We start from the raw sequence: 9,676 nt of genomic DNA on the forward strand, positions 1-9,676 counted from the left end.
TGGACAATCAATGTTATCACATTGAACATTGTTCAAGGGGTCTTCAAGATTGGGTTCCTATAGTTAAAAAGATTTGGTATGATCTAAATTTATTCCTCTCGATGACATTAAGATAATAGTCATATTTACAAACTTTATTGAAAGAAAATGAAGAATGATTGTTGCTAGTGATAACATTATCTCATATAATATGTTAGTATTTTGTTCATAGTCATGCAAGGAATCATTCAAATATTTTAAAATATTAAAAAAATATTATATGGATGTATCGGTTATGTTGGTTGTATTTATGGACATAGACGACCCAACGTTGAGTGTTGTCATGTATCTGATTCAATATAACAAACAAAGGGTTAATTGTTATCTTAAAATATTCTATTTTGTTAAGATCTACTAATAATCAAAGTCTTTATCAGCTAGGTTAATTGACCTATTATTAAAAATCTCATACTATTTTATTCAATTTTGTAAATTAGTTAATTTTTATAATAATGTCCTGTAGAACAATTTAATTTATTTATGCAACACAAATTCTACAATTTTACCAGTTCATTCTGATCAGAGTAAAATATTCTTAATCCATGTATGACATATACTCAGTTTAAGATTTGCATCGGAAAAGTGATAATACAATCTCAATGAGATTGAATAATAATACAATCTAAAAGCTTCAACTATTTTTGTTGAGCAGAAGCCGAACGAATATATAATATTATTCATTTACATCTACAACTATTATTCATGTATAAGTTAATTATCAGTTACCAAAATAAATCTTAAATATATATTAGATTTATTAAATCATGATCATGACGAGAATAGAATGACACGACGTGCGTTGTGATAACACAGGCTTTATTCGTCACCACATCAGCAAAGGAACAACGCATCGCCTCTCAGCGTTGTAGGCCGATGACTTATTCGACACACGTACGAATACTGCTGACACAACATCAAGCTTTCAGCTTCCTTTATTCGACACGGACACGGATAAGGCATTAATTAGTTTGTGAGTAGCCGCTTGAAGGAGGTGAGCTTCCGGAAGTTCTCCCATTCCTTCTCCCACACCACCGCCTCGTATCCGGCGGACGCGCCCTTCTCGTTTTTGGCCACCAGCAGCAGTTTGTAGTTGACCCCGGCCACCACCTGGCTCTGAGCTTGCACCACGTTCACCAAGGTCAGAGGCTCCTTCGCCTCTTTGTTGTGCTCGGAGACAGCGAATACAGCGATATCATGGACGTGGGGGTTGTTAACGTCTTCCGGAGTCCAACCACCGAGTTTTTGCTATCCAAAGCGAGATGGAGCATGAGCAGCAAAAAAAGAGAAGAGTATAGATCAGGAGGAAGAAGATGATGATGATGAAATGGTGAAAGGCGGTTCGATGTAATATTGGCCACTCACCTGAATCAGCACGAAGGACTCGAGCTTCTTCTCGCCCTTCAAGGACTCGTACACAACTGCCACGTACTTAGCCGTGGATAATCCATCCTTCACCTTCAGCGTGAGGTTATAGTTCATCCCGCTCACTAACTGCTTCTGACCGGCCAGCACCTGAGAGAGTTCGAGACTCTTGTTCTCCTGAACGTTATACTGGGAGACTGCGAACACGGCGATCTCACGCACATGGGGGTCGTTGAGGTCCCGGATGGGCTGCCAGCCGCCCACAAACTGAGCATGAGAGGTCGAGACGGAGGAGGAGGCGAGGAGGAGGAGAAGCATAGCGAGAAGGCGACTCATGGTGAGGTAGGTTGATGGGCTCGCTTGGAGTCGGTGAGTGAGTGGCAAAGAAAGGGGAGGGGGGATGAGCTACTTATAGTGCTGGCGGTGCAATGGATGAGCTGCGAACAGTAACTCAGTCGTGTTCACGTTTCCCAAATTTAACACGAGAGTGGCGATGAGGTAAGAAACGTTGTGTACTTTACTTCCATGTTAATTATTTGATTTATGTGCCATCGTATATAAAAGAGAAATATGATAAATTTTCGAAAAAAAAAACCCTTACCTTTGAAAAAAAATTTTATAAAGCACTTTTTTTTTTAAATTCTCACGAAGAATTTTTTTTCATAAAAGATAATTTTATCCCTATCTTCGTCGGACGCGATATCACCTTCGCCGGGACCCCGTTTGCATGTTCGCCCTTGGTCATCGCCTCCTTCATGTGTTTCCCCGGTTATTTTCTCCACGTGTTTCCTTGTTGGCTAAAAATTGTAACCCCCGCTGGCCATTGATTGTGATGGTGAGACAACGCTGGTCGCTTGTGCCTCGACCCATGCCCATATAAGCATATGCCGCCAATGTTGGTTGTCTGTGCAATGGGTGAGGACGAGAAGGATTAGGCACACGGTTGTTAGCCAATGGGCTCATCTTTGGCTCCATCCTATCCCTACATGCACCTTTGCCCTTGGTCACCTTGTCCTTTGTACATAGGTCCTTGGTCGCTTGTGTCTCCATTGTTGGACGCTTGTGTCACAAGCGAAGATGGTGAGGGTGAGGCACAAGGTCATCGACCAATAATGAAATTAGGCTTAATCTTCAGCACTCACGTGCATGCGTAGATGAGAGCATGATGTTCACGCGGATAACAGTATTGGAGGACACTAATGAAAGGCCAGGAGAGACACCAAATGTAGTATAGTGGGTGAGAGTTTTAAGGATTAGGTTTACCAAATAATAATGGAGTGGCATGTGCTACACGTTTTCTTCATTGGGATTAGTAGCGAGCAAGGAATGGACAGTAAAGATCGAGGACGACAGTTCCTGCCATAGATCAGTTGATGCCATGTACTTGGCTTTACATCTGAAATATTATGTTTCGATTGATGTCCAAAATATCAAGATTTGAATTAATTTTTAAGAGATTGATGAATATATTATTCTTAATTTATATATAAAATTAATATTTATAATTATGACATTTAGGGTCATAGTTGATTTAGTTGGATTGTTTGAGAATAAAAAACTATCTTTAGATGAGGATTCTAGTATTAGATCTTGATGTCACATGGATAATGCTCTGAGTCTTACTATGTTAATATATCGTTAATTCAATCGAATTAACTTAGTTGATGGAAGGTTCCAGATCTTTGTTCAAGATTTATCTTTAATAATTTTTTTTTTGTAATGAGAACAAAAGTCTAATATCTTAGGATAAGCCATCCAAAGTATAAATGTTTGAGATATTTGTTAAACTATACTTTAACCAAGTATAATTATGAAGATCTTTTGATGAAGATTTTTTTAAATATATATAGCTCATTTAATTAAACAAATCAAAAGTTATGAGGTTGGAAAATTGATATGGGATTTTACTATAGACAATTAAAGTCTTTACTAATTAAACTTATTTATATCTTCGAAAATTTGTTTGGATAAGATCATATCTCTCAAACTTTTATAAATGAATCTAAAACACACCATTCGATATTATATGAACCAAGTTTATCTTTAAAGCACCTTTGGAACATCCGATTTAATTTCATTGGCTTAATCATCCTAAGCGACAAGGGTTTCTGTTCTTCAGAAACTTTTTCTTATTTTGCAATATGAAGAATATAAATGGGAAGAAATTGCAAAAAAAAAAAAGAATAGGCTACCACTAGAGAGGAAAACAACTCAGGAAAGAGCACTTGATGAACTTAAATAGAATTGAGTGACAATGTATTCGATGCAGATGAGGGGTGAGCCAAGGCATTTGAATGCATCGACCAACCATGGAATAAGTAAAATGGCAAGGAAGAAGAGGTCAATAACGTCCATCCTCACTTGTTCTTGTGGGCAGAAGACGATATAATAGCTGTTGAAATTTTAGTCTTGGTGGGCACATAGAGCCAACAGACGTACGTGACTATCGTCCATGTCTTATATACAGTAGCTGTTGAAACGTCAATTTTTCCCTCTAACATCACTAGGTGCTTAGAAAGGAGAGTTGATTGGTTCAATATTGATGTCCACTCTCATTTGGTGGTTTTGATAGACTACTTGGAAAGTGGGATGTGAAGAAACGAGAGAACGAAGAAAAACACATTTCAATTAGTATCATATGAAGTCTATTTATACATAGTGAAAGATTAGATTTTTTTAACTGAGCAGAGAGAAAAGCTCATACAGTTGAGGAAATCTCATCTGCTATGCAGTTAAGGAAATCTCTCTGTTATCAGAGAAAATCTCTTTGTTATCATGCCTCCGCAAGATCGAGCTCCTGTCAAGGATACCAATCTTGGATCGATGCAACAAAAATAGTTTGCGGGCTAGAGTTGATCAGCCATATGGACATGAGAGATACGAAGTTGATGTCTGATAACTTGATCTCGTACGAATTGAAAGTCGATAGCAATGTGTTTCATGCGTGAGTGGAACACTGGATTGACACATAAGTAGGTAGCTCCAACATTGTCACAATATATTGTAGGAGTATGGGTAGAGATAACTTTGAGTTCTTTGAGGAGATTTGTGACCCAATTGAGTTCAGTAGCAACGGTAGCAATAGCACGATATTCAACTTCAATTATAGATCGAGCCACTGTCTTTTGCTTCTTAGAACTCTAACTGATTGGATTAGACCAAAAAAAAATCACATACCCTGACGTGGAGGTTCTATCATCAAAGTTTCTCGCCCAATCAGCATCAGCAAAGGCATGAAGATGAAGTTGAGTGGTTTTGCGGAGAAAAAGACCATGATTAAGGGTCCCTTTAAGATACCACAAAATCCGTTTAACCGCAAACCAATGCATAGCAGAAGACTGGTGCATGTATTGAGATAATTTATTGACTGCAAATAAGATATCTGGATGGGTGAGAGCTTGATATTCACCCCCACCATCAAAGTAGGCTGTTTTAATTGTAGACCGAAAGAAGTTTTCGACCAACTTTTTAAAGTTGGTAAAAATTGTTGAAACTTCTGACTTATGATGGAGAGGATAAATCCATGTGTACTTAGTAAAATAGTCTACAAAAACGAGATAAAATCTAAACTTGTCAAAGGAAATGATGGGAGCAGGACCCCAAACATCAGTATAAATAATTTCAAATGGTGTAAAACATGATATGGAAGAAGAACCAAAAGGGAGTCTATGACTTTTATTATTGAGACAAGCATCACAATAAAAGCTATTATTTGTAGGAGTAGAAAGAGAACAATGAGAAAGTAATTTATTTTGGATAGAGAGGGAGGGATGACCGAGACGACGATGCCACACATCATTTGGAGCTGCCACTGAGGAGTAAACATTGGGTTGTTTGAGTTGTGGAATGAACGACCATTCATAAACATTGTTCTTACTCTGACCTTGGAGCAAGGATGCCCCCGTGTTCAAATCCTTGACAAGAAAAGGGTTAGGAAAGAATTCAATAGAGGTATTATTTTATTTTTAAAATTAAGAAATAGAAATAAGATTGCGTTTAATGTGAGGTGCACACAAAACATCATCGAGTGTAAAAGTTATGGTAGGTGAATTAAGCATTGTGGAACTAGTATGAGTAATAGGAAGTCCTTTACCATCACCGATGATGATGTCATCATGTCCACTATGGTTGTTGTGGATCGATAAGTTCTGTAGATCAGAGGTAATGTGATGTGACGCGCTAGAGTCCACGATCCAATTATGATCAGTAGTGTTTGGAGTAGTTGCGAGATTTGTTTGAGGCCAATGTGATTGTGTAGGAAGTCGGGGTCGAGATCGATAGACCTTTGCAGAGTGACCGAGTTTATCACATAATTGGTAGACAACTCTTCGTTGATTTGTGTGTCGAGGGTGCCAGGGCTGCTGATGATTGAAGTAGCCACCTTGGTTGTCATGATTGAAATGTTGATGATGTGGAGGAGGGGTTTGGTTGGAGCTCAAAGGTTCAGAAGACATCTTGGTTGAACCTTTGTTGATACTCTTGTTATACTGATAGCCCCTCCTCGTGGATTTTTGATTGACTTGAGCCATGATGGATGGTCCTAACAATTTATCCTCACGTTTGAGATATATTTCAAAATCAGCCAGCTTGTCGTAGAGTTCTTCGAACAACACTAGTGAATCACGTGCCCGTATTGCTGCTGCCAGTTCCTTGTACTCGTCTCCTAGGCCGTTGAGGATATGGACAATAACTTCTTCATCACTGAGGGAATGACCTATCAAGGACAAGTTATCGATAATAATCTTTATGTTGTGCAGATAATCAGTAACAGTACTTCCCTCTTGTTTTGTTTTCATAAGTCCGGATAGGAGACTAAGCATGCGAGTTCGTGAATGATTTACCAGGGTGATTTACAACTTGCACCAGGCTTCGACAGCAGTGTCACACGAAGATATGAGTGGGGCGAGGGATCCAACGATTGAAGCTTGAATTACTTGAAGAATGAGACGATCCTGGCGTAACCATAGTTTGTGGTCCAGATTTGATATTGGACTGGATGCTCCTATGATGTTGATCATCGTTGGTGGACAAGAAAGAGAGCCATCGACATAGCCTAGAAGGTCATAGCCAAATAGAAGATTAGAAAATTGAGCACGCCATGATGCGTAGTTGCCACCTTTGGATAATTTGAAGGAGATGAGGGTTGCTGCATTTATGGAGATAAGATTTGTATGTGGGAAAGTACTATGATTCCTTGTTGGAACAGTAAGTGGAGTAACAGAGATAGATGATGAAGACATGGAAGATATGGACTACTATGTGGGAGCAAGTAGAAATATGTAGCAATGATAAGGATCAAAAGAAAAATAAAAAGGAAGAAGTGTTGGTACTTCTGCAGTAAGAAGCCAGGAAGAATGAACAAGTTCTAAGAAGTGTTGGTACTTTTTTGCGGTAAGGAGGGAGGAAGAATAAAAAAAAAATTCTATAGTTAGGAGGAACCAAGAGTGCGTGCTCCCTGTGATGCAAAGTCACCAAATATGTTAACTGGACCCAACAAATGCTTAGCGCTGCACCATAGGCTTGGAACTTGGTGCGGTAGCCGTGGTCGAGACTGGAAGCAGGGAAGTTGCTGTCGAACGACCGATTGTGGGCGGCGAGTGGGGGGGCAGCTCCACCTAGGATCTGGAGAGGGGCGACTGCTGCATATGAGGAGAAATTTGGCAATGGTGTGATGTCGGACAACAAGAATTTTTCTCGGCATCGACACAATTTCCGCTCTGAAGAAATAAGAGAATGAAGAAAAGCACATTTCAATTAAGTCTATTTATACATGGTGAAAGATAAGATTTCTTTAAGAGAGATTGCCTCATACAGTTGAAGAAATCTCATCTGCTATGAAATATCTCCGTTATCAGGATGATCATAACTCTTAGTTATTAGAGGAAATCTCTCTGTTATCAGGATTATCATAACTCTCATAGAGATATTACTTTTCTTACATAAAAGTAAACAGCAAAGACGAAATTTTATCCCAAAATCTTGTTTCTCTTTAACTAGTTGATATCTTCGGTAATCCAAAACTTTATCTCTCTATATCAAATGATACACCTAATCCTAATAGAATCCAAGAAAGGAAAAACGTGTAGGAATAGATAACCCATGACACTCTCTAACAGTATTTGGTAGGCCTAATTCCTTTACGAGCAATGATAAAAAATGTGCATGAATCGCCTACACGTGCATGAATCACCTAATTTCTTTACGAGTAATGAAAAAAAAAGTGCATGAATTACCTACATTATCTCATTTGCTTAACCCTACTTGTAGGTTTTTTTTTCCTTAGTGGCATGATTGATTTAGAGATGTGAGATAAAAAATATCTTGAGCCATAATATATTATGAATATTATTAAATTTTAATTATAATTATTAATAAATAAAAATTTTAATTATGATAAGATTTTTTAGGATATATCTGGATAGGAAGGACTTTTCTAATTACTTATCCTAGACACTTTCCTCTCATCTATAAATAGATGAGACCTCCTAAGGATTAAATATAATATATTATGCGAATATATGAATATGCGGATACACAAATAAAAGAAGATGAGGATACGTGACACTATTGAGAGATTATAGATCTTCTCTCGTCTCTCTTTAGTCACATGAACCAGTCAATAAGAAATTACAGATTTTCTCTCATTTCCCATTTGTCCCTAATCTATCGATCAAAGTAATCCAGTGAAGGATAGGAAGGGAAGAGAAGGTAAGTCTAGTTCTCCTTATATATCAACATCACTAAAGCTTTCAAATTCAATGATGGTATATCTGTAGATCAGATAAAAGCTCTCTTAGTAGCATCGAAAGGCATGTATCGTAAATTTAAATATATTATTATTTAATTTTAAATTTTGATATTAAAGTTTTTATATAAAAATAACATAAGGATGATTTTTATGCTTACAATTAGTATTAGAGCCATGATTGTGAAATTAAATACTTTCACCACCTTGTCCCACGTCAGATTGTCATTCGTCTTTTAGTTGTGCTCGGAGATAGCAAACACAACAATATCATGGATGTGGAGTTCCTCGAGGTCCCAAATGGGCTTCTACCCTCCCAACTTCTGAGGATGATATTAGAGAAATAACAATTAACAAGATCGATAATAAAAAGTTTAATGAGTAAACCCATGTCTTGTAGCCATTGTGCAGGTGGTAATAAAACCTCGGGCGATGTGCACAAATGTACGGATGATTCGACCACCAACCATTATCAAATTTTAATTTAAAGGAAAAAAAAGAGACAAATTTTGAATTCTCTTTGACTTTTAAAAAAAATTCTGTATGATTATCATATATGCAGGAAAGGCTAGAGGGAGAAAGCTGTCCTTTAGTTATGCAGGAATAAGAGTCCTTATGTCTTCGTGTTATTAGTTCAGATCTCAATTGTTCGAGTTAGATATTGAGTAAGAGATAATTAAAGTTTTTTTACAAGTCTATCTCATACAATTTGAGTGAAGACATGGTTTGTCCAAGGTACCAAATCTATAAAACTATGTCAAGGGCATTCTCATCGAGTGCCTCTTGGATGCTTAAATTAGTTTGAGATTCAGAGGATTTGGATGGAAATTTTAGAGTATGTATTAATGTTTATGGGGAACGCACCTAAGGATCCCCTTTTTTTATAGTGGATTCTAAGGATCATTACTCTCATAGATGATGATGGTTATGGGGTAAATTATATTTTGCTCTTGAGCTTAATTGTGATCGTGGTGATGTGGTATGTCGAACCGATAATGTTGGTCTGAGTTGGTCACACGATGTTGGGATGTCATCCACATGAAATGTCAACCTCTTGTTGACCACATGGCATTCAGGAGTGTAGCATTGGGGTGTAGGACGTGTAGCGTTTATCATCCATGTCCTACACCCTAAACCCTAAACCCTAAACTCTAAACCCTAAAAAATAACTATTTTTATAATAATGTCCTGTAGAACAATTTAATTTATTTATGCAACGTAAATTCTACAAATTTACCAGTTCACTCTGATCAGAGTAAGATATTCTTAATCCATGTATGACATATACTCAGTTTAAGGTTTGCATCGGAAAAGTGATAATACAATCTCAATGAGATTGAATAATAATACAATCTAAAAGCTTCAACTATTTTTGTTGAGCAGAAGCCGAACGAATATATAATATTATTCATTTACATCTACAACTATTATTCATGTATAAGTTAATTATCAGTTACCAAAATAAATCTTAAATATATATTAGATTTATTAAATCATGATCATGACGAGAATAGAATGACACGACGTGCG

General features: G+C 37.3%; 1 protein-coding gene across 1 annotated transcript; it reads right to left on the reverse strand.

The window, feature by feature from the left end:
* Positions 1-838: 838 nt before the first annotated feature.
* Positions 839-1,789, reverse strand: LOC103973968 (cysteine proteinase inhibitor 1). Its single transcript, XM_009388673.3, has 2 exons — positions 1,402-1,789; positions 839-1,284 (listed from the first exon to the last, which is right to left on the reverse strand). The coding sequence occupies exons 1-2, from the start codon at positions 1,735-1,737 to the stop codon at positions 1,003-1,005; spliced, it is 618 nt and encodes a 205-aa protein (XP_009386948.2). The 5' UTR covers positions 1,738-1,789; the 3' UTR covers positions 839-1,002.
* Between the last annotated feature and the right edge of the window lie 7,887 nt (positions 1,790-9,676).

This window comes from Musa acuminata, chromosome BXJ1-2, assembly GCF_036884655.1.
Source record: "Musa acuminata AAA Group cultivar baxijiao chromosome BXJ1-2, Cavendish_Baxijiao_AAA, whole genome shotgun sequence".
Lineage (NCBI taxonomy): Eukaryota > Viridiplantae > Streptophyta > Magnoliopsida > Zingiberales > Musaceae > Musa > Musa acuminata.